The 23,664-nt window shown below is 45.9% G+C and overlaps 4 protein-coding genes across 7 annotated transcripts in view; 3 read left to right on the top strand and 1 right to left on the bottom strand.

Annotated features, from left to right (window-relative positions):
- The first annotated feature begins 364 nt into the window (after nucleotides 1-364).
- pgrmc2 (progesterone receptor membrane component 2) lies at nucleotides 365-5,511 on the top strand. Its single transcript, XM_058077757.1, has 3 exons — nucleotides 365-858; nucleotides 2,262-2,417; nucleotides 4,131-5,511. The coding sequence occupies exons 1-3, from the start codon at nucleotides 516-518 to the stop codon at nucleotides 4,235-4,237; spliced, it is 606 nt and encodes a 201-aa protein (XP_057933740.1). The 5' UTR covers nucleotides 365-515; the 3' UTR covers nucleotides 4,238-5,511.
- A 246-nt stretch (nucleotides 5,512-5,757) lies between these two features.
- Nucleotides 5,758-9,560, top strand: asmt2 (acetylserotonin O-methyltransferase 2). The gene is made up of 8 exons (XM_058077756.1): nucleotides 5,758-6,159; nucleotides 6,357-6,531; nucleotides 7,742-7,871; nucleotides 7,944-8,012; nucleotides 8,101-8,219; nucleotides 8,292-8,429; nucleotides 9,093-9,215; nucleotides 9,294-9,560. Exons 1-8 carry the CDS (start codon nucleotides 6,079-6,081, stop codon nucleotides 9,503-9,505), a joined length of 1,047 nt encoding a protein of 348 aa, XP_057933739.1. The 5' UTR covers nucleotides 5,758-6,078; the 3' UTR covers nucleotides 9,506-9,560.
- Nucleotides 9,561-10,697: 1,137 nt separating this feature from the next.
- jade1 (jade family PHD finger 1) lies at nucleotides 10,698-18,320 on the top strand. 2 transcript variants are annotated; one of them, XM_058077754.1, is made up of 11 exons: nucleotides 10,698-10,864; nucleotides 12,821-12,903; nucleotides 13,045-13,112; nucleotides 13,890-14,047; nucleotides 14,108-14,292; nucleotides 14,375-14,586; nucleotides 14,664-14,831; nucleotides 14,907-15,023; nucleotides 15,096-15,680; nucleotides 16,546-16,663; nucleotides 16,739-18,320. In XM_058077754.1, exons 1-11 carry the CDS (start codon nucleotides 10,785-10,787, stop codon nucleotides 17,731-17,733), a joined length of 2,769 nt encoding a protein of 922 aa, XP_057933737.1. In that variant the 5' UTR covers nucleotides 10,698-10,784; the 3' UTR covers nucleotides 17,734-18,320. The 2 variants fall into 2 exon arrangements, with proteins under 2 accessions (XP_057933737.1, XP_057933738.1); XM_058077755.1 differs by lacking the exon at nucleotides 10,698-10,864 and adding an exon at nucleotides 11,001-11,161.
- Nucleotides 18,321-19,611: 1,291 nt separating this feature from the next.
- nsd2 (nuclear receptor binding SET domain protein 2) overlaps nucleotides 19,612-23,664 on the bottom strand; it is an 11,922-nt gene continuing 7,869 nt past the window's right edge. For all 3 annotated transcript variants that reach the window (XM_058077811.1, XM_058077813.1, XM_058077812.1), the window contains 11 exons: nucleotides 23,592-23,664; nucleotides 23,339-23,518; nucleotides 22,885-23,041; nucleotides 22,604-22,806; nucleotides 22,345-22,448; nucleotides 22,004-22,273; nucleotides 21,812-21,928; nucleotides 21,087-21,228; nucleotides 20,865-20,971; nucleotides 20,596-20,791; nucleotides 19,612-20,500 (listed from right to left, as the gene is read on the bottom strand). The exon at nucleotides 23,592-23,664 is cut by the window's right edge and continues 128 nt beyond it. In XM_058077811.1, the coding sequence (XP_057933794.1) occupies nucleotides 20,208-20,500; nucleotides 20,596-20,791; nucleotides 20,865-20,971; nucleotides 21,087-21,228; nucleotides 21,812-21,928; nucleotides 22,004-22,273; nucleotides 22,345-22,448; nucleotides 22,604-22,806; nucleotides 22,885-23,041; nucleotides 23,339-23,518; nucleotides 23,592-23,664 (1,842 nt within the window). In that variant the 3' untranslated portion in view covers nucleotides 19,612-20,207. The remainder of the gene's footprint in view (nucleotides 20,501-20,595; nucleotides 20,792-20,864; nucleotides 20,972-21,086; nucleotides 21,229-21,811; nucleotides 21,929-22,003; nucleotides 22,274-22,344; nucleotides 22,449-22,603; nucleotides 22,807-22,884; nucleotides 23,042-23,338; nucleotides 23,519-23,591) is intronic.

Genomic DNA, 23,664 nt, shown 5'->3' with positions numbered 1-23,664 from the left:
AAAAAGAATTTTTATAAAATAATTCATTTTACAATACGAGTGCCACATAACACATTTGCAAACCGTAACAAAAGTGGGCGGGTGTAATGCTACCTTCATGTACTCCTTGTAATTTCAAAGAATGGGTACAGATAAACGTTCAGCAGTGTCAAGAAAGACACAAACATACACTTTGATTGTTAGTTGTAATCCCAAATAACTCAAGATAACACAGTACCGAAGTTTTGGTATCAAAGTATCGTATTGCTCTGTGGTCGCTTGGATCGTGATCACATTAGTATGAAAAACTGCACTTTCAACTAAGCCAATGACGAGTTATACTACGTGTTTCGTGTATAAATACGTCACTTCGTGTTCCCCCGTTTGAAATCAAACGCGATAAGTTAGACATTCAGAGCACACACTTTGGTCGCGTAATAGAATATGGATAACATGCTCTGGTAGTCATCGTACTACTTTCCGAGAACCTTGAAGGCAGCATCAAGCCAGGGGTGGGTAGACGCTAACTGTGCAGTATGGCGGACGATGGAGACAGTTGGAGCGCTCCACTCGACACCAGCGGCGGCCAGGAGTCAGCCGACGAGTCTGGTGGGCTCGGCCTGGGCGGAATGTTGCTGAATATTGCTATCTTGGTCGTAGTGCTGGCGGTCTGCGTGGCGGTGTACCGTCGCTGGGCTAGGCGGCTTGGCTCGGACGCGGCCCAGGGCGACGAGGCCTCGGCGCTTCCCAAGATGAGGAGACGGGACTTCACGTTGGAGCAGCTGCGGGAGTACGACGGGCTCCAGAACCCTCGCATCCTTATGGCGGTCAACATGAAGGTTTTCGACGTGACAAGCGGCAAAAAGTTTTACGGGAAAGGTAGGTGGACGCTGTGTGCGTGGGCGCCGTGACAGCTTGACACGTCTCTAGCGTGGGTCCGCTTGTCCTCAACCCGCCGCTGTACGCAAAGTGCTTCGTGAATATCTAGCTTCCCTCGTTAAGCTTTTGTCTGTTTTGAATGTGACGTGATTTGCTAACTTTCTTTCGCGACGACGCAAAGACTCTGCATATTTGTTTAAAATTCAATCCTTGTTCCTTTTCAGTCTTTGATACTTTTTAGTTTCAGGTTGCAACCGACGAGTACAAAGTTTTTAAAGTAGCTAACAGCTAACTAGCCTGTTAGCATGTTGACGCTGCTGTAGTGTCTGACTGTCTGGACCTGATGATGCTTGTTGACAATTTCTTCCTTGCATACACCACCTATTCATATCACTTCAGTGTCTAAGCTCTTAACTAGCACTTGTACGCAAAGATGTATTTTTGTCTGTGTTTTTGTCAGATAATCTTTTCAGATTCCACTGAGACACGCCTGCTCAAGATGAGCGTACGCTCGCATAAATTGGCACACAAGTTGAGCACAAGGAACATTCTATAAAATTCCAGGATGCCTCGCAGCACATTCCAACCTTGCTCTGCGGGAGAGGCAGGAAAGGAACCATTGCAAACTGCACTGTAGAAATTATGCAGGTTTTAAATGTGTTCCAAGTGGGACCTGGTGTTGGCATATAGTAATATACATATTACATATACATATTAGTTATATATATAGTAAAATACATTTATTAATGTGGTATAGTATTAGATAATACACATATTTGCTTTGCAGAAAATGTTTTTTTATATCAAGTGGCTCAACAAAATTGAGTGCTTTGAGACAGGGAACCCACAGCAGTACCTGCTCATTGAGAAGAGCAAAAAGTTGAGAGTATGATTTACGCAAGAAAAACTCCTAGATTTGTCGCTAGTGGCTTTTTTTGAAAAACAGTCTCTAGAGGGCTGTGAATGCTTGCTAAATACAGCAACAAAGTATCCAATTTGGCAACACTGATCCCTCATGCTACGTCTTATTCCAAACCTTTTAATAAATTCCAATTATGTAAACACACACACAGAAGTGACTCATCAGTTGAGTTCATGTGCAACGTCTTTTTTCCTGTTTGCGTTGTCTAATTCAGGAGATGGCAGTGCTGTCGTGCACCGTGACATGTTTATCTGCACATGCTTCCACGCAGCACATCTAATCATTCAGATGATAAGCCCTTTTTTGATAGCATTTGCAGCACACTCTGTATGTGTCTTTTGTGTTGCATAATGAATGGAATTGAAAAAGTAACTTGAGTTTTTTTCACATGCTAGTCAGACGCATTTATGGATTCCCTTTGATTTGAATTATATATATATATATATATTTTTTTTTTTCTCTCTCTCTTTGCCCCCCTCAGAGGGTCCCTACGGGATATTCGCAGGCCGGGACGCTTCCAGAGGTTTAGCCACCTTCTGTCTGGAGAAAGATGCCCTGAGGGACGAGTACGATGATTTGTCCGACCTCAATGCCGTGCAGATGGAGAGCGTGCGGGAGTGGGAGATGCAATTCATGGGTAAGTAAGATTTTTCTGGACGTGCTGTCACATTGAGGGCATGTAATTTCATTACTTTTGCGGCAGCGTGGTGCAATTAATGTCTCATTAAGGCCTGGACACCCACAGAGGACATACATAATCTCTTCCAGAACGCTGGATGAAACATTTCCACATAAGAAATAACCTTTTCTTTTGTCACATACAGAAAAATTAAAGAGCCACTAATACATTTAGTCCATTAAAGACATTAAAGATGCTAAAAGCAATCAAATGTAGGTCAATCCATGCTAAACTCTGCAAACATCCACATCTTAAACAAAGCAAATTAGTGTAATTATTGTTAATAATCAATATCGGATATAAAAATTAGTTTTTGCAGACGCCTTGCTTAACAAAATTTGAATTGATAGACTGAGTTCAATCCCGCCCTCGGCCATCTCTGTGTGGAGTTTGCATGTTCTCCCCGTGTATGCGTCGGTTTTCTCCGGGTACTCCAGTTTCCTCCCACATTCCAAAAACATGCTAGGTTAATTGGCCACTCCAAATTGTCCACCAGTCCTGCACCAGTACCCCACCTCTCGCCCAAAGACAGCTGAGATAGGCTCCAGCGCCCCCGTGACCCTCGTGAGGAGAAGTGGTAGAAAATGACTGCTGAAAGACTGCCACACTATCATTTACTTTTAAGAAGACGTGAGGGCAAGAAGTACAAACAAAAAAAATGCAGTCAGGGGAAGCGAAGTTGCCTGAAATAAGTAGCTCCAAAAACCGTAGCAACATTTTAACGAAAACAATCAAGCAAGGTCGGTGACAATGTAACTTTGCAACACCAAACTCGTGTTTGACCGCACCACGACAGCGCTGTGTGAAACCAAAACGCCCTGATGTCGTGTCGTCTTCCTCAATCACTACTATGGCCGAGGGGCGCTGCAATGACATCAGCCTTCCTCTGGGCTCCGGGCTCCTCCGGCTCCCTCTGGTGTACAGCGCCATCCAACATAATCTATGCTGCCAATTACCTGTAAGTGCTCTGCTGAACCAAAATGCATTAAAGGTAAACTTGAAAATAAAAAACAAAACAACCCATTTTAAACTTGTATTGGTACATGTTTGTATATTGTTAAATTGCTGTGGGATGAGTTTAATGTTGTTTGTAACATGACACCATGACTTATATAAACCAAGCTACAGCAATGTTGTTATTGTGGCAGCTAGCACGGAAAACTATATCTGGCGGAGTAACACAACACCTCGCTAGTCGCTAATGTCATCGTCACTCAGACAATTTTGCTAGAAAGACTCAACAAGACTCTCCTTTGCTGTCAGCATTTTTTACCTTGTGCTGAAAGACGCAGCCATCCCAACGAGAGTGGACATAGTAAGTGCCGTCAATGGGCCAAATCAATGCGCGTCAGAAAGAAGTTTCGGTCATGTTTTAAATTATCGAATTGCTGCAAGATACTGTAAGTATTACACGTTATCATCCACACTTGTTAATGCGTGACCACAGCATGTATATCGAACATTGTTCAATGTTTTATTAGAGGGCTTTGTAGTTGAAATAGGTACCACCCAATGAGGTGCATTGTTAGCTAGCTCATACTAACTTTTGTTACAATGCACTGAAAAGGGAAAGAAATATGTATTCATGTTCCACATAAGAGTTGTGGATAAAGAAATTGCAGTTTCTGCAGGTCTTGATGTTGTTCCTGGTCTTGTGTTCCATGTTTGCAGAGAAATATGACTACGTGGGCCGCTTGTTGAAGCCCGGCGACGAGCCATCAGAGTACACAGACGAAGAGGACATCAAAGACATCAAGGACCACCTGAAACACGACTAACTGCTTCCACTACGCCCACCAAAGCCAGGAGCCCCCGACAGCTGCGACGGGCCACCCGAGAATCTTGACACGCCCCCCCCCCCCCCCCCCCCCTCTTCTTCACCGGCACATGGACCCCTCTTCCTCCTCTACTTCCTCCCTGTCCTAAATCTGTGGCGGCTTCTGTGGACCGGCGGTCCTCGTCCCGCTTCGACCAGGCTCAGTTGCCTGCTCATCCAACAAAGATTCCCAAAAGTGGATGGAAACTCCCAGCGTTTAAGGAGGGAGTGGGGCGGGCGGTGCCATTAGATGTACTTGAAGTGAAGCAACAAAATATTTGTTTGCAAAATGGGTCGGCAAAGGTCGCAGCTGAGATGGACATCAGGACACTTTGTTTTTCTCTCTCACGCATCCACACTGACACTGCTTCATCTTGTGACAGCTTGTCAATCAATCAATCAGTCTGTCGATCAATCATCCGTCTCTACTTGTTTGACACCCCCCTCCCCCTTTAGACAGGCAGAGGCATGTCAGTACCAAAGGTGTGAGGCAGGGCGGTGCTCTCTCCTCTTGTTGTCTTTGCACTACTAGTTGTCACCATGTGATTGTATGTGCAGTAGTGTAGGCTGGGTGCCGGGGGAGTGTGTGTGTGTGTGTGTGTGTGTGTGTGTGGTGGGGGGGGGGTTCCAAAGGGAAGGTGATTGGCGTTCCTAATCAATTGACTCCATTGTTTACATTGTCTGTAGACCCCGCCTCCCCCTCCCCTTCCAAAATAACTACGGTCCAAGTATTAATCGTGCCTTATTTGCTTTGTTGCGTCAGTCCTGAGCGGAGGAAGCACGGCATTGTCATCGGTGGCGCCCCCCGCCCCCCTCAAAACAGAAATTGGAAATGGGGGAAAAAAAATAGGCACACACACGTTGAATTGTCACATGGCGCGACTTGTCCCACCTTGTAAATAAAGACACTTGCTCAGTGTTCCTGCCATATTGATGTAGTCCATCATGTAATGCTGGGTTTTCTTTTTCGCTGTGTTTTTTTTTTTTGGCCAAACACCCACCCTCCACATACACCACAGACCCCTCCCTCAATGTTTTGTGTTCTTCCATTGTCAACTTGCTTTGGAGCGTTGCTGTTCTTGTAAATAAATATCATTTTATTCAAGCATGTGCAGCACAATGAGCTACGATTCCCCATCGCCACCTTGTCATCTATTTAAACGTTGGTTGTGTGTGCGTGCGCGCGCCTGGTAGGAAGGGATTTGTTCATGCATAATAAATCGATTTGGTTAATAATAGAGGATGTTTGTTTCTAAAGTTTTACTTTTATTATTTAACTGTGGCTGAGTCACTCAGGTACAAATAGATGAAAACACTTCATCAATTGTGAATAAAGTCATCTTTCCGCAAGCGAAACGTGTTTTGCATGATGTCAACGGAGTCGAATTCTTTAATGAGCAAATAAGTTGTTTCGGTCGACATGTAGTTGGAGTTTCGAGAGTCGTCACAAACTTTTAGCGATATATTACAACCACCTGTGTTAAACGCGTATGCGTGAATATTTCTAAGAAGACGATTCATACAGTAAATGTGCGGTTTGTTTTTAAATGTGTAAACAAAGCAGGTCCTCTTCCCTGCCCAACCTGGGCTCATAAACAACCGGCGATGCGACAGCGCCACCCTAGTTTCTCTGTGGCCGTTTGTAGAACTGCAGTCTGTCCGTGCCAATAGACCATCGGAGCCGCCCACAACTCGCCTCCGTCAGGTCTTTCCCCACCAGGACAAACAGCAGCAGCTTGGAGCAGACTTAGGACTATTCCATGTGATTTTCCTCCATCTTTTTGACACAATTGAGGCGCAGTGATGGCTGAGCATCTGTCCCAAAGCGAACTGGACTACCCTTTCAAGCTACTCGAGTACTTGAACGGCTTCAGGGTGTCAAAGGTCACCGCTCACCTCGTTGAACGACAACACTTCACGACAGACTGCATTGAGCTAAAGTGTTTTGAATTGCCCCCACTCGCTTATAAATGTGGCAAATGATGTTTGTGTGCGAGGCTGACTCGTGTTGGTTCATTCCTGTGTATTTGTAGACAATTCCACAAAGCAATCCTTAAAGATGTCACCTGCTCGTTTTCCAGGTGATCTTCGCCGCCTGCGAGCTGGGTGTCTTCGATCTCCTGGTGACGTCACAACGGCCCCTCAGCGCTCAACATGTCGCCCAGGCTCTGGACGCCAGCGCGGACGGCATGGAGAGGCTGCTGGACGCCCTGGTGGGCATTGAGATCTTGGAGGTGGAGACGGTGGACGGGACAGGTATCGTAGCATATCATAGCAAAAGCAAATATCGTGGAGACATACGGTTTGCCCTCCAGTGCTTTGCTGATAGCACAATTAAACTTGCTAATGTTTGTTTGCAATATAAATAAGGTAGCATATTGCTGTTGAAAATATCTCCATGTCTTAAAAGATGAAAAGAAACATGATAATGCTGTTTAACACATAACATATATTACATTTATTTTCTCTGCTTTAAATTGTGTGTACATTTTTAATGGCAACTTAAATAGAATGTTTTATGTGTTTATTTTTGCCATTAGCTGAAACTGTAACCTAACGGTCAATACAAAATGTGATGCTAGCGTTTTGCTAATGTTCTGGTAGAACAAAAATATTCAGTTTGTTTGGATTAAAATAAGATATGAAATTAAATATCACAAAAATGAGTAGCTTTCGGACATTTTCAAAAGAGGTTGGCGACCACTGCATGACTCCACTAATAGCTATGACAGAGAACACATTGATAAATTGAAGAAAAATCTGAGATTTCGAGAATAAAGTCATAATATTACAAAAATGAAATCATAATATTTACAAGAATAAAGTCATAAATATACAAGAGTAAAGAATTTACAAGCAAAAAAATATACTAAGAAAATGAAGTCATAAATTTGACTAGAAAAAGGTTGTGCAAAAAAATCATCATATTACAAAAAATAAAGTCACAAATTTCTGAGAAAATGTTGTAAATTTATGAGTATAAAATTATGAGTTTACAAGAAAAAAGTCCTAATATTACAAAAATAACATAATCAATCTGTGAGAAAAAGAGAATAAAGTCGTAATTAAAAAAAGTTGTAATATGAATATGAAGTAAAAAAAAGTTAATAATGTTAATAATATTGTTTAAATAAAACCATAAATTTAGGAGAAAAGGTCATAAATTTAGTAGAAAAAGTCATAGTATTATGAAAATAAATTCAGAAATTCAGAAAAATTGTATATTTACGGTAATAGTTATAATAAAAAATAGTACAAAACTTAAGTAATAGTTTTACAAGAAAAAAGCACTATAATATTCCATCTTTATTCTTGTGAATGTATGACTTTTTCTCAAAATTTACCATATAACTTTTGAAATCTCAGATGAATTTTATTTTTCTCAATGTGGCCCTAAAACTGTGCCATACACACAAAAGCCCCCTAGTGGCTGTGGTTGGTATTGCTGACTCTGTTTCCTTGTCAGCTCTTTACAGCAGCACCGACGTGGCCAACATGTACTTGGCCAGAGGGGGGGGCAAGTCGCTCCACGATATGGTCATCTACCAGTCGCAGACCATCTACCCACTGTGGAACAACATGACCGATGCCGTCAGGTGAGTCCAACATGAAGCAGATTGAGTTTTGGCAACAGAACCTCCGACCACGTTCCTTCCTTTCTGCACCAGAGAGGGCAAGAATCAAAACCAGAAGACCTTCGGAATCCCGCCTGAGGAGGTGTTTGAGGCCGTCTACAGGTGGTTTTCATCGGCACAAAAGCCCATTTGGGATTCTTTTCTTTGTAGCTGACGCCCCCCTTTTTTCCCCTCTCTCTCTGCGGTCCAGATCGGAGGAGGAGACTTTAAAGTTCATGGGTTTGATGAACTCCTCCTGGATTCTGGACGGGCAGGACGTTGTGACGGCGTTCAACCTCTCTTGCTTCCAGAAGATAATGGACCTCGGAGGTATGAGGAGGTGCAGCCACTAGGGGGCAGCACAATATATACTGTATTACAGTTTACGTTTTGAACTCACAGGATGCACTGGTGCCCTTGCCCGCGAGCTGGCGAGGGCATATCCCTCCTCCTCCGTCACCGTCCTTGACCTCCAGGAGGTTGTGAAAATGACCAGAAAACATTTCCTCCAGGAGAACGACACCTTTACCTTTGAGATCGGTGAGCGAAACAACATTACGATGAAATCTACGTTTCGGAAGAAATTGATCACGTCTGTGGCGGGTTTTATATCCAAAAGTTGCTAAAAGTCAGTGAAGACTGTAATGTACACATCATGCCACTAGATGGCAATGTCAATCATCATTTATTTGCATTTCAAAGTGTTTTTTGCATGAAAAAAACAGATAAAAACATAAGTGGAATCTTTGTTAAACAGTTGGTCAGCTGGTAGGTCGTGACCCAAAAGTGGGTGGCGGGATCATTGCAAAATATAGACGCGATGTAATGACCCCATGTTCATGAACACATCTAGTGTCTGTTAGTCATTGCTGCTACCTCAAGATGAGCGTCATGTTTATGGGCCATGGTCGGTTCACCTTTTTTCATCTTTTTTTTATTTTGTTTTGTATGTTTTTTGTCATTTTGTTCCTGTTACATTTGTTTTATGTTTGTGTTTTTTTTCGTTTTCTGTTTGAACAGTCAAAGGACTATTGTCATGGCAACAAACTAAAATGACACCGATGTGACCTTCTTGGCAGTCACATGACTCTGGCTTCTCAAACCTTGTAAATGTCTATCTGCTCGAGCAGTGATGACTGCATGGAAGTGTCGGTGCTCCGACGTGATGACGTGATAAACATGTCGTGCTTTCTGCTCCTTCAGGAGATTTCTTCCTCTGTGAACTTCCTCCAGCTGACTTGTACATCCTGGCCCGGATCATTCACGACTGGTCCGAGGAGAAGTGTCTGACACTGCTGAAGAAGCTCTACCGTGCCTGCAAACCAGGTGACCACAAGGTCCACTTACACTTGACATGATTGATTGCTTTAAGTTTTGATGGTCGCTGTGCGTGTGGACGTCAAGGCGGCGGCGTCCTGCTTGTGGAGGCCACGCTGATGGAGAATCGGCGCGGCCCCATCATGACGCAGCTCTTCTCCCTCAACATGCTGGTGCAGATGGAGGGTCGGGAGCGCCCCCCCTCCCAATACACCATGCTACTCAACCGGAGCGGCTTCACTAATGTGCAGGTGTGCCGCACGGGCAAGTCCTACGACGCCATCCTGGCCGTCAAATGAAAGAAGAAAATATCCTGCTGGATTTACTCGTTCATTAAACTATTGGTTGCACTCTCATGTATGTAATAATTGTATTGTGATGTTTTATTCTTCATGATTTCACATGTATTATTATTTTTGGACAGGTTTTGACGTGTTTTAACACCTGAACTTAAGTTTCCTTTTACACTTTTTTTTAAATGCGCACATCCTGTTTGGGGCGGCATGGCGGTCTAGTGGTTAGCGCGCAGACCTCACAGCAAGGAGACCAGGGTTCAATTCCACCCTCGGCCATCTCTGTGTGGAGTTTGCATGTTCTCCCCGTGCATGCGTGGGTTTTCTCCGGGTACTCCGGTTTCCTCCCACATTCCAAAAACATGCTAGGTTAATTGGCCACTCCAAATTGTCCATAGGTATGAATGTGAGTGTGAATGGTTGTTTGTCTATATGTGCCCTACGATTGGCTGGCGACCAGTCCAGGGTTTAACCCGCCTCTCGCCCAAAGACAGCTGGGATAGGCTCCAGCACCCCCGCGACCGTCGTGAGGAAAAAGCGGTAGAAAATGAATGAATGAATGACATCCTGTTTGCTTTTGGACTGCTAGCTAAAGTTTTGGGCAAGGAGCTGCTAGTTACAGACAGGCATAGCCGAGGACAGCTATGAATCCAAATAGCATTAGTAGCGTGCAAGCTAGTCACCGGGAAAGATTTTCAACACATCAGTAAAACATAGGTACATAGGTATAGCGATTTAATTGATCTTATTTACTATGTATTGTGCAAAACTATGACAGGAACAACATCAAATTAAAAGCACTAAATGAATTCAGACCCACCATCTGCCGGTACGAGCCTGGACTTTGTTTTTTCAGGGAGAAGCACCAACAAATATCCACTTTAGCACTCAGTACTTTTACAACAACTTTAGTATGGTTGTCTATAACAAACACATATCATTTCATTTTTCCCATTTTGTTGAAGGGAGATACATGTTAACGAATAAATAAATGGTACACTGTACCTTTAAGATACAAGACGTGCACTTACCCAAGTAAAACTGCTTATTACGTCACGCACAATCAGGAAAAAAAATGCAGAGAATGTGTTCACTTGTTTAGTAAACAATACCAATGCTCGCTGTAGTCAAACAAATATCTGAGCAAATATGTATATGTCGCATGTCGACGAGAAGCACTACCATTGGGAACGTTGCTGCCCTCCAGCGGCCGAGAGGCCAATCTGCATGCTGAGCAGGCTCCCCTCCTCCTGGCACCGCCCCCTGCTACTCTCCATGTTTGTGTATGTGGAATGCGGGTCAAGCGGAACTCTTGGAGCCTCTCCTCAAAGGCAAAGAACGACTTGCGTCGTCCCGGCGTGCACCGTATGTATCCCCCACTCTCTCTGCAGTTCCACACTATCTTAGCCGGTGTTCTTTCGGACCAGAGCACTGGTTGTCGTGTTAGCATGGCGGCGCCAGGAGAACGCGACGTCGTCATTTAAAATGGCGCCAAAGATTAACCTCGACCAGTGGCTGGTTAAGATGCCACACTGTACACAGCTGCTTAGCATCCATGTTAACAGCAAACGCATAACAGCTTCCACGCATGCTTCTGCGTTTGTCTTAAGCAAAAGATAAGCCGGTAACTTGACAGATATTCCACTGCAACTTGAATTGCGGGTGAGGGAATATGCCATAATATTAGCTACATTAGCTTTAGCCTGTGCTAGTGGATGTCTACGGTAACTGCGCTAGTATTGTGCTAACAGGATATTTGAGCTTGCTTAGCACAAGTTCTATGAACCAGCGGACTCTTCTATGAAGAAATTAAGGCGGCATGGCAGAATATGAGTGATTTACAATGTCTTAATGTTAACAAGAACTACTCGGTGATAATTTGAGACCAGTAGGCGGCTTGGAAAGGTCGTCCATGAAGGCGCCGGTGTAGGCCTGCTTGTTTTGGAACGGCACTGACAGATTAGCAAAGCGGCTAATACTAACAGCTAATTTATTTGCTTATCGGGTCAGTATTGTTTATTTACGGTACAAATTAATGCCACTATACTATGAACGGAAAGTATTGTCCAGATACTGCTAAGTTTAGCCGATACGTTGTATGTCTGCTGAAAGTTACGGCGTCACACAACACAGCGTCACCCGCAGTTGTTAGCTTGGCCAGCTAGCAAAGAACTTGTCGTTTCCTCTCTACAATCTTATTGGATTTTTCATCGATTCTTGAGTCCTTGTTGGTTGTGTTGTCATATGCTACCAAAGTCGTTCCCCGCTGCTCGTTGCTTGCACACAAATCAGCGATGTTTTTGTTGACAGTACAGTTACAGTAGCGTCATTACGAGAAGTTTGCTCACAAGATGGGCTTGTTTGGCGCCGCAGGGCTCAGATTCATCATCATGATGTGAGCCAACATGTCGTCTTGTACACAGATGGTGATGCCTTCACGCAGAGCATGAGGTGACATCTTTGTTTTGTTTCCAACTCGGTGACATGAGCCACAAGTTTATTGTAGATTGGCACTGACACAAGTACTAGACAACTAGTACTGTGGAACTATGAACTAATGCCTGGTAAATATCTACTTTGTCATCTGTTAGGCGCACAATCGAATGAGATTCAGGTCCATAAATCTTGGTACAAAAATAATTGTTTACTTTTGCTAGAAGCTGTCAGAGATATTCATGTAACTACTTATTACTGCGCATGTACACAGCTACTGCAGCTAACATTTTGGTTAATTAAGAAGACAAAGGTGTCACCAGTGTTCTGTACGAGTGCTTGGAAGTTTTCAATGTTGGAAAACTGCAATGTCAAACCTTTCTGGCAGAATTTAAACAACATTTGCAGTTTCCTCTCACTTTGCAATCATAAAACCTCTCATTATATAGCAATGTCAAACCTTTCTGGCAGAATTAAAACAAAATTTGCAGTTTCCTCTCACTTTGCAATCGTAAAACCTCTCATTATTTGTTTGTAATATTTCATTTATGTGATAAAACAAAAAAATTCTTCATGCTCGGTCTGAGTAAGTTTGTACAAACATGGCGCGGTATGTAATTCATACTGTCATTGCTTTAATTTGACCTTTAGAAAAGGCTTGCAAACCCTGCACCATGATGCATATTAAATGAATGCCAAAAAGGCAGAATTGTTTTGTTGCCTCTAGTTGAAATAATGAAGCGGACAGTCAGTGTGTTATGATAATCTGTAAGATTTTGAGATTTTTCAGTACTTGGCAATCCACTGCAGTCTTGTATTTATACACATACAGTCATTAGTCATGTATTTGCCCGAAATGAAGGTCTTCTGTCTGTCTTGCCTTTCCAGCGTGCTGAATCTGGATCTCCTCACACACCCGACCATGAAGAGAAGTCGACATCCCAGCAGCAGTGACGACTCAGACAATGAAAGTAAGTCATTGGTGCTGGAGCCAAATATATATATATATATATATATACATATACATATACAAAGGAAGAAAGACGTGCACTTGTCACTTTTGTCTCAGCAGTAGATGAAAACTGTTCACGGAACATTTGTTTTCCGCTCAGGTAATTCCACCTGCTGGTCACAGCATTCTTCTCAGGCCAGGAGAGGAACGAGACAGAAACCTTCTGAGGTTTGTCAGAATTTAAAGTTCACATTGCTGTTAAATAACATACATAAATGTTCCTAAAGTGTCACCAAGACGTGTATATATATAAGCTATTTGAACATACTAGTATGTTTGCAATTTACTGTGTCCACATCTCCAAGTCTGCTCTGCCTTTTTCTGCAAACACCACAACAAATGATCCTCATTGGACACGTGCATGACTGCTCTTCACGGCTGTGCACGCCCTCCAGCTCTGAGGACCAATAGAATTAAAGCAGAGCAATGACAAGCTGCACGGTGATTGGTTGGTTACTGCTCAGCTGACCGGAGCATATTTGAACGTGTGCAGTCACTGGTCATGAATGGAGGCATGTCTGTGTGCGCAAGAATTACAAATAACAAATGTGCACTTTGCAACTATTGGGGGGGGGGGGGGGGGGCAATACTTTTACCAAAAGTGCTTGAATACAATGTTTTCTCTACTATTCTATGAGGGCTGGTGGATACTCCCCCAAGAAGGTCATTTTAATTTATTGGTATTTTATAAATTGCACCAGATTACAAGAGAAGTAATATTGTAATAATAGTACTATTGGAATCAGCAATACTAAGCCATGATTGGAGGATCGCTAGTTTGTTTACACCTTGTGAGTTACGTTGGAGTCCATCCTTTTTCTATGCCACACGCGCACATTGTGTGCGTATATGTGTGCACCCCAATTGTTTCTGTAGTGCAGCAATCACACGACAGTCTGTGTTGACTTTGTACGGCGACCTCTGAAGTGCTCGTGATTATTTCAGGTATTCAGGACGGACCTGATCACCGCCATGAAGGTGCACGATTCCTACCAGCTCAACCCGGAAGACTACTACGTCCTCGCAGACCCCTGGAGGCAGGAGTGGGAAAAGGGTGTCCAAGTCCCGGTCAGCCCACAGTCCATCCCCCAACCCGTGGCCAGGTAGGACGTTCGGTGGGCGTGGCTGTTGTGACCACTGTGATGATGTCATGTGTCTTGCAGGGCGCTGGCGGAAAAGGGGAAAGAGGTCATGTTTGTCAGACCCAAGAAGTTAATTCGCATGTCGGGAGCCCAGGTGCTAGGCTATGTGGACATCCGGACTCTGGCGGAGGGCATGTGTCGCTACGACCTGAATGAGGAAGACGTGGCCTGGCTGCAAGTTGTCAACCAAGAGTTTGTTAAGCTGGGTGAGTCTTCAACCGATTCACACGTTGAATAAGTAAAAGCCAAAGCAACGCATGAAGCGGCGAATACTGTGCCGGCCCTCAGCCCTCCCGCCCCTGGACGAGATGACCATGGAGCGTGCTGTGGAGGAATTGGAGCGCCGCTGCCACGAGAGCATGACACACGCCGTGGAGACAGAGGAGGGTCTGGGCATTGAGTACGACGAGGATGTGGTGTGTGACGTGTGCCAGTCACCTGATGGCGAGGACAACAACGAGATGGTGTTCTGCGACAAGTGCAATATATGTGTCCACCAGGTTTGAGTTGAAAAACTAACCCCAGGCTTTAGCGTGTTCACGAAGCATCCAACCTCTTCCTTGATGTCGCTCGGCAGGCGTGCTACGGCATCCAGAAGGTCCCCAAAGGCAGCTGGCTGTGTCGGATCTGTGCCCTCGGCATAATGCCAAAGTGCCAGTTGTGCCCAAAGAAGGGTGGCGCCATGAAGCCCACCCGCAGTGGAACCAAGTGGGTCCACGTCAGCTGTGCCTTGTGGATCCCAGAGGTAGCTTTCCCAGCCCGTTGCTGCTGTGTTGTTGGCGTCAAAACTGTCACACAACCAATCCTCTTCCTCTCACAGGTGAGCATCGGGAATCCGGAGAAGATGGAGCCAATCACCAACGTGTCGCACATTCCCAGCAACAGGTGGTCCCTCATCTGCTGCCTGTGCAAAGAGAAGACCGGAGCGTGCATCCAGGTAGGTGCAGCACACGATACCGCAGAGGTGTTCCTAATATTTATGCACCTGACATTCCGTTTGCCTCCGCAGTGCTCAGCCAAAAACTGCCGGATTGCCTTCCATGTGACCTGTGGCCCCCATGCCGGCTTGGAGATGAACACGTTCCTCACAGAGGACGACGAGGTCAAGTTCAAGGCCTACTGCCCCAAACACTCAGGAATGGAGGGCGCAGAGTCCAGGGACCGAGACTCTGGAGACGACGGGGAAAAGGAGGATGTCGGGGGCAAGAAGGGCAAGCGGCGAGGGAGGGTTAGAGGGGATGAGGTCGCCGCCTCCTCCCCCTCGTCTTTGTGTCTCACCCCTCATCGGGACCCGCAGCAGATGAGCGGCCGTGAGCAGGACAAGCGGGTCAACCTTCGCAAGCTAAAGCTGCAGCAGATGGAGGAGGACTTCTATCAGTTTGTGGACGCCCAGGAGGTGGCCCGCCACCTCAAGATGGCGCCCGAGACGGCAGACTTCATCTACCAGTACTGGAAGCTGAAACGCAAAGCCAACTTCAACCAGCCGCTCCTCACGCCCAAGAAGGACGAGGAGGAGAGTCTGGCTCGCCGTGAGCACGAAGTGCTGCTGCGACGCCTGCAGCTTTTCACCCACCTCCGCCAAGACTTGGAGAGGGTAGGTGACCGCTGGAGAGAGGAAGGGGCCTTTGGAGAGGGTTGGTAACCCTAGACGGGGACCAGAGGTAGGGGGTTGGGCATCCCGGGAAAGGGTGGGTGACCACTGGAGAGAGGAAGGGGCCTTTGGAGGGGGTTGGTGACCCTAGACGGGGACCAAAGGTAGAGGGTTGGGCATCCCGGGAAAGGGTGGGTGACCACTGGAGAGAGGAAGGGGCCTTTGGAGAGGGTTGGTGGTGACCCTAGACGGGGACCAAAGGTAGAGGGTTGGGCATCCCGGCAAAGGGTGGGTGACCACTGGAGAGAGGAAGGGGCCTTTGGAGAGGGTTGGTGGTGACCCTAGACGGGGACCAAAGGTAGAGGGTTGGGCATCCCGGCAAAGGGTGGGTGACCACTGGAGAGAGGAAGGGGCCTTTGGAGGGGGTTGGTGACCCTAGACGGGGACCAGAGGTAGAGGGTTGGGCATCCCGGAAGAGGGTGGGTGACCCTCGGAAAGGGTGAAAGAGTGTTGGAATCTACTTGAGAGGGTGGTAGTTCACTAGGGAGGGAACGGAGACCACAAAGGGTTGGTGACCCCTTGAAAGGCCTTGGGTCCTCTGGAGAGGGGCGGTGCCCATTGGAGAGGGGGAAACACCACAGCAGAGGGAAGGTGGCCACCGTAGAGAGTAAGGATTCTCTGGAGAAGTTGAAAGTCCAATAGTTGAGGGGCGCCCGAGGGGACGGTAAGGGACCACAGGAGAGGATGGGGGTCCTCATCGACTGAAAACGTTTATCTTAAGAGAAGATTAGCACCAGTGCTTGCTTAAAAACGCGATGGCACAAGAACCGCATATTGTTTAACCCTGTGACGCGCTGCCGCCCCTCAGGTCCGAAACCTGACCTACATGGTGACCCGGCGGGAGAAGATGAAGCGCTCGTTGTGGCGAGTCCGGGAGCAGATCTTCCAGCACCAAGTCAGACTGGTGGACCAGGAGCTGCTCAGTGGTGGGTTACACATAAATAGTCGTCCTTAAAACGTCACAAAGACCCACTTGCACCTTGTCCTTCATTTTGTTGCAGGGAATCCATCCGAGCTGGACTTGCAGCAGATCTTTTCTCTGGACCGCCTGACCTCTCAGGGCTCCCAGACGCCGTGCAGCCACTCTGGAACCAAGACCAAACAAGGGTTGAAGCAGGACAAGGGAAAGTGTCGCGATAGAAAAGGCGTCTGTGACTCGCTGCACACGTCCAAGGAAGATGCTCCCGGTAGAACCCTGGACTCCAAATGGTCGCGAGTCAAAGAGACAACACCTGCCGAGGCCGCCGGCAACGCGGACGACAACCTTGAGCTGCAGGAGCCGAAGCTTCTGAAGCAGGAGGTCGCTCAGGAAAGTGTCGCCTTGAAGCTGCACAAAATGGAGGCCAGGAAAGGCTTGAGAAGGGAAACCCCGGTGGCGCTTGAACCGGAAGTGTTGACCAGGCGGCGACCAGAGAGCCACCAGGAGTACAAGGAGCGGAGGAGAAAGAGGAGGAGCAAAGTGACTGACGCCTCTTCTGGCCACCAAAAGAGCAAACTAGGCTCCGCACAGCTGGACAAAACGGTTTCCATCAGGCTGGTTGACATCAGGTCTACAGGCCCAGACGTCAACTTTGTGGATGGAGTGACCAGAAGAAGCTCCGCCCCTTCGGATGTCACAACCCACAGCAAGATGAAATCTAACATGGCCGCAGAAGGTATTCCGATAGATGTCTCCAACGGGCCAGTGGGTGGACACCTAAAAGGCTGGGGCAAGTTCCGGATTCCCAAGAGGAGCGAGAAGCTTTCGTCGTCGGAGCAGATGCCGCTGGAGCAACGCAAGCCGCTGCTCCGACCGCTCACCAACACGCAGCCGCCGTCACATGCCAGAACGCGGCTTCGCACCGGGACAGAGAATGATGGGTACAAGTCGAAATCCGACGACAGCGAGGCGGAGCCTTGCTTGAAGCGATGCCACTCCCACCAGCTGAGGGGTGACTCCTCCCTCAGCCGCCGCTACGGCTCCGACATTATCCGCAGGGGTGTGCTGGCATCCTGATGCCGCCGCCAGGGCCACACTTTAGAATAAGCTGCACTGTGTTAGTCGCTAAAGAACGACCGCTACACTTTTTATTTTTCTCGATAAATTCTAAAATGTCTGACTAGAGCTTATATTTATTTTTTATTTGAAGCTTAATGTACAAGTGAAAAATATTTGACTTTATTTTGAGCTACTTTTATGTTTTTCCTCCAACTGGCTCACACACGTACACGCTGATGCGGCCACGAGGGACCACCAGTGATTTGTGTTGGGAATATTAACCTCGGTTCAACGTAGTCGTGCTTTTAGCAAGGAAGTGACACTGGCCTTTTTGGTATGGGCTTTTGGACACGCCTTCATTTGTCGTTCAACTCTGGAGAATTTAATTCGCCATCAGCACTTAAGTGTCATTGAATTAGAGCCCACCTGCGCCACGTGCCTAACTTGTGACGTGTTTGCACTAGGAGAGGGAGGCACAGGTGAGCAGACTTATTTTTACACTGAAAAAAACATTTTCTATTCTTGGCCGCTGCTCTACTACTGTTATGCAAAATGGATCTCGTTTTGTCTTTTGTCTGACAGGAATAAAATCTCTTGAGAAATGACTTGGAATAATTTTTGCTCCTTATGTTTGACAGGGACGGAAATTTGGACAACGAGACCCGTAGTTTGTCTGACAGGTACATTTCCCGCGAAATAATACCCGATTTGTCATACTCGAACCTCGACAATAACTAGTAGTTTAACGTTTGTCTTGAAGTAACAACCAGCAGTAACTGAGCCCATCTAGTTTGTAAAGATTGGTCAAAAAACAGCGCTGTAAGGGGAAAGAATTTATATTTACAATAGACGCATTGCTATGGGCACTTATACATTATGTACATATTAGTCTCTGGGTTAGGGGACAGTAGTTAACAGTTCTCACAACATCCACTACATTCAACACAGAGCAGGTTAGTTAGCATGACGATCGTTAGCTAGCTAGCAAAACAACTTCCCACGCAGAGCCAGGGTGCGTTCAGGCACCCTGGGAAAATAAAAAGTTCAAATTAAGCTATTCGTACAACTCAAAGCCGATAATTTGGAAGAGAACAAACTTTTGGAAAAATATTTTGTGTGAACAAGGTTCTTTCAACAAGAAAAAATAAAAGCCACTTTACTACTTTTACATAACAGCAAAAGTACACCGCAACAACAAGAACAGAAAGTGGATCCTTAAAATGACTCAAAAGTTCATTGGTATAGTTTAATAAGACTAAGTAAAAACGTTCCCCGATTGTGCATGGAGCCTTTAAACGTCTCAGTAGTGTTTCGTCATCGGGCAGCCCCGCCCCTCCCACTATCACGATTATTATTGCCTACAGGCCATTGTATGGAAAATGAAACATTTCAATAGCAATAAGATCAAGCACAACAGAACCTAAAGTGTAAAACGTGTGTGTGTGTGTGTGATATATATATATATATATATATATATATATATATATATATACATATATACTATATATATATATATATATATATACATATATACTATATATATATATATATATATATATATACATATATACTATATATATATATATATATATACATATATACATATATACTATATATATATATATATATATACATATATACATATATACTATATATATATATATACATATATATATATATATATATATACATATATACATATATACATATATACATATATACATATATACATACATATATATATATATATACATATATACATATATACATACATATATATATATATACATATATATATATATACATATATATATATATACATATATATATATATACATATATATATACATATATATATATATATATATATATATATATATATATATATATATATATATATATATATATCTGTCAAGTCAAGCATGGGATGGAAGCTACAACAAAGCAGGATGTCTGGCGTATAATACATATATTTACTATTTATACTATATATTAGAGTACAAAATACATTTGGCAACGTGTTGGATCAGTTGTGGTCTTGATCAGCACACATTTCGGAGAGCAATAAAATATCCTGTTTACTGCAGGAGTTCTGTCATAGCAGCATGGATTAACTCAACCTCTTCCCACAGCAAACCAGCTGAGAGTAAAGCAAAAGCACCTCTGCTGCTCGCATTCCACCACTGGATTCTTTTGCCCATCTCTGACACAGGTAGAAACTACTAGAACTGCTGAATAAAGGGGCAGGGTTGGAGCCATTGTGACACCAACGCAACCTACTCTACAATCTAAAAAAAAGGAGGGGGAAAAAGGCATTTTGTTGGAGGTTTGCCATGTGTGCCACATTGCCACAGGAAGTAAGCTCAGTGCAGGAAGAAAAAGAAAACCTGAAGACGTGTGCTGTGATCGTTCCCTGATGACGAAGATTTAACTGACTTGTTTTTTCTCTCTCTACCGGTTCACATAACTATGACCTTTGGTGGAGGGTCACTTCAGGCTTCAGCTGCTTTGCTCTTGGAGCCCTTGCCTTTCACCTCGCCGCCATTCGCCTTCTTGGAGCCCTTTGGGCGGCCGACGGTGGGTGTGGCTATCGCAGTGGCCTGGTCCAGCTTGAGGCGTGCCTCCTGCTCGTCATGTTCAAGGCAGCACATGTGTCCAGTCTGTGGAAACAGACGTAGCGCCCCCTCCTGGTGGGCCTTGCAAAAGGAGTTGGGGCACAGTTGGCAGAAGGCGTCAGAGTTCTTCCCGCAGACGTCACAGTGGTGCCACGGGCAGTCCCAGCGACCTGCCGCAACATCATGCCAAAAAAAGTCAGACATCCAAGTTTTGCGGAAAGAACCAATGGGATTATGTGACCGTGCTGGTGCCGTATGTGCTCACCAAACGGCCTCTTGGAGAGGTTGAGGCAGGACAGGTGGAAAGCTTTGGTACACGTCTTCTTCCCACAGATCACCAGCTGTCCTCCGTCCCCACAGCGGAAACACTCGTCGTCTGACTTTTTGCCCTCTGTTCGCCTCTTCCGGTACTTGCGCTTCAGTCTCTTCCCTTTGGGTTCGGCCGCCGTGCCGTTTGAGTTCTGTGGAGGTGAGGTCATGAGTTCACGAATAACAAACCGTAGACATTGTTTTGTCAGAGCAGTTCTTTTCAACCTTAGGTCGATCTCCCAGGAAGCCACTGCAGTTAGGGGCGCCGCAGCGACACACCGTCTTCTCGTTGCCGAGACAGTCCAAGTTGTAGTTGAACGTCAGCTCAGTTCCTGGAACAAACAACTACATTTGTCACAGTAGATCCTGCATTTGTTTGCCGGTGCCCTTTCCACAGGACTTTGCTGGGAGTGTGTGTGTGTGTGTGTGTGTATTTAGTGCAAAGACCTGATGGGATGTCGCAGACGGCAAACAGGCCGACCCGCGTGTCGCCGTTGACGGTCCACTTCTGCGTCTCGCAGTTGGGCTGACAGCTGTGGTTCATAAAGCGAGAGAAGTTCCCTTTTGGACCGGCGTCGATGATTCGGTCCTTTGAGAGAGAGAGAACCCACCGCCCCACTTCTGTTATGGTTTGGTGCTAACAAATGCAGTGGTCTCCATGCACACTACTACAGTTTCTCCTTGGACAGCAAGAAGAACTGATGGGAAAAAACAGTCACACCGCATGTCACTTGCTGACGATGGGAACACCGAGGTAGGTTGGATTGCAAGGTTTACTATGCATAAAGCGCTTAACGTGCAGTTCCAGTAATGCGTCATGCGCTGCCATGTCCAGATTATCCATATTATGTTTATCATCATTCATAGTAGCGATGCCATACGGCTTTTCTCCAGACAAAGCATCTCCCCTAATTTCCGGACACATTTCTTTTGCTTTCCATGTTTTTCCTCTCACTTTCCTCCGTGATGCTATATTGCAGTCCTGTGGCAAAGCATTAAATATGTGTTGACATTTGTAGTATTGGCAACTGTGACGTTACAGTCCACTGTGCTGCAACATTCCCAATGCAATACCAAGTGATTGATGTCGCTCCCAGTGGACAAGGCACTGCTGAGTGCGCAGCACTTGAATGCACCGTGGAGCATCAGATAGAAAACAAAACGCCACAGACCTTGTCAATAGTAAGCATGTAGAAGTCAGTGATGTTGTTCTCGTGGGCGTACTTGATCCTCGCCCTGCATTCGTCCTCATCTATCAGCTCACCGATGTACTCGTTGACAAACTCGCCCTGTCGCATAAAGCCCAAATTACACATTGCCAGCTGCGTCACTTTTCCACACGAGTGGGCCGTGTCCCTGCTCACCTTCTTGATGTCACGCAGTGAAATCAAGCCCCAGCCCTTGCCGGGGGTCTTGATGATCTTGGTCTCAGGGTAGAGGCGTTGGGTGAAGTCCTGGTTACAGCAGCGCCCCCCGCTGGGACACACCTGGGGGTGGCACTCGTACTGCAGCATTCGGTTTAAACACTCCGACTCAAAGCCGCACGGCCGGTCCACCGACGGCTTGCAGTTACACTTTGGGATCTCGGCAATGTCGGCGGTGTAGACCTGGACCTTTCCAACTGGTTTGTTCACCTGAAGGAAGAGCGGAAACCTTGTGAGGGAGACGTCAAGACGAAAGAAAGCATGGAGGTTTCATATCACACCTTGATAAACTTGTACGGGGGCGGCTTTCGGTTTTTCTCCTGCGCTTCCTTCGCCTCCTGCTTCATCTTAATCTCCTTGAATCGAGCTTCCGCCTCCATCAGCGCTGAGAGAAGCAAAGCATTTGTCAATCAATAAGTCTGTTTGGTAACCCGGTACATGTAAACACAGGAAGTGATGTTCCATGATGATCATGTGATGTTTGATCTGATTTGTTTTATAAGAAGGGTGCGTTCTAAGGGGGGCCAACTCCATCTTTACCAGTCTTAAAGACTTTCCCGATGCCAGTCCTCTGGTACTTGCTTCCTCTGTCGCCCTCCATGTAGGGAAACACTCTGCCCTGATGGGTCCAGAAGTAATCTTTGGAGCCAAAGAAGAAAACGGGAAACTCTCCGATCTCGTGACGAAGGTGCTGTATATTGGTGGGTATGTTTCTGGGGTGGTGGATCTCTGCAGGCCACCATCTAAAGTGGACCAAATAACAGATTGGCAATGTTCTTGCTAGCGACAAACGTAATGGAAGTTATTTGTAATTTGCTAACCTGTACGTTCCCAGTTTGACCCAGATGATGTCTCTGTATTTGGGCTTTTTCCCGGCCCGGCAGTCGTTGCAGAACCAGCTCCCGTCAGGCATGGCGATGTTCAGGCAATCTGGGTGGAAGGCGGCGGGACAAGACTCGCAGCACAGCAGCTGGCCTCCTGCACCACAAAGACTCCGTTAGCAGCCAGTAGCCGTTTGCTACATGTGCAAAGTCAAGGTAATGGTTTTATTTCATTTGAACATGCATCAGATTCCAATTGAGTGCATCCCATAATCAGTTCCCAGTTCCACATGTCCAAAAGGAGTAGGAAGAAGCAAAGCTTATTTAATCCTACCCCTGCATCTGCTACTTTTACAATCTGAAACTTACATTTGTTCACTTCCTGCTTTCCTAATATAGTTTAAGTTTTTTAATTTTGTATTGTATTTTTGTCATATTTTTGTCAAGGTGTTACCTTTGGAGCAGACAAAGCACCAACTGACGTTGACGTGACTGTGGTGGCTGTAGCCCTTCTTGGCGTTGAAGTGGTTGGTGCAGATGATGGCCGTGTTGGTCACCGTCTCACTGCCTGCAGCGATGCACAAATCGCCGACGTGGTAGGCGACGGGGCAGCGCAGACAACGCATCAGCCGCCCTGGAGCCCAGAACACATTGGTCAAGAGTGCATGCAAAGTGCAGCAATGCGGCAGTGATCCAGACCTCCTCACCTTTGGTGGACTTGTGCTGCGTGCGGCAGCCATAGTGGCAGCTGAGGCAGGTGTGCAGCGGACAGCGGAAGCC

The sequence above is a fragment of the Doryrhamphus excisus genome, chromosome 7 (genome assembly GCF_030265055.1).
Source record: "Doryrhamphus excisus isolate RoL2022-K1 chromosome 7, RoL_Dexc_1.0, whole genome shotgun sequence".
Taxonomy (NCBI): domain Eukaryota; kingdom Metazoa; phylum Chordata; class Actinopteri; order Syngnathiformes; family Syngnathidae; genus Doryrhamphus; species Doryrhamphus excisus.
Note: the sequence above shows the minus strand (reverse complement) of the source record. Positions and strands in the feature narration are given on the sequence as shown.

Bases quoted from the DNA above. Each gene is read 5' to 3' on its own strand.
- pgrmc2 (XM_058077757.1), top strand. From the start codon at position 516: ATGGCGGACGATGGAGACAGTTGGAGCGCTCCACTCGACACCAGCGGC. The intron at 859-2,261 runs GTAGGTGGACGC...TGCCCCCCTCAG, and splicing joins CAAAAAGTTTTACGGGAAAG to AGGGTCCCTACGGGATATTC. The intron at 2,418-4,130 runs GTAAGTAAGATT...CCATGTTTGCAG, and splicing joins GTGGGAGATGCAATTCATGG to AGAAATATGACTACGTGGGC.
- asmt2 (XM_058077756.1), top strand. From the start codon at position 6,079: ATGGCTGAGCATCTGTCCCAAAGCGAACTGGACTACCCTTTCAAGCTA. The intron at 7,872-7,943 runs GTGAGTCCAACA...TTTCTGCACCAG, and splicing joins AACATGACCGATGCCGTCAG to AGAGGGCAAGAATCAAAACC. The intron at 8,430-9,092 runs GTGAGCGAAACA...CTGCTCCTTCAG, and splicing joins CACCTTTACCTTTGAGATCG to GAGATTTCTTCCTCTGTGAA.
- jade1 (XM_058077754.1), top strand. From the start codon at position 10,785: ATGTGGAATGCGGGTCAAGCGGAACTCTTGGAGCCTCTCCTCAAAGGC. The intron at 14,048-14,107 runs GTAGGACGTTCG...TGTGTCTTGCAG, and splicing joins ATCCCCCAACCCGTGGCCAG to GGCGCTGGCGGAAAAGGGGA. The intron at 14,832-14,906 runs GTAGCTTTCCCA...TTCCTCTCACAG, and splicing joins GTGCCTTGTGGATCCCAGAG to GTGAGCATCGGGAATCCGGA.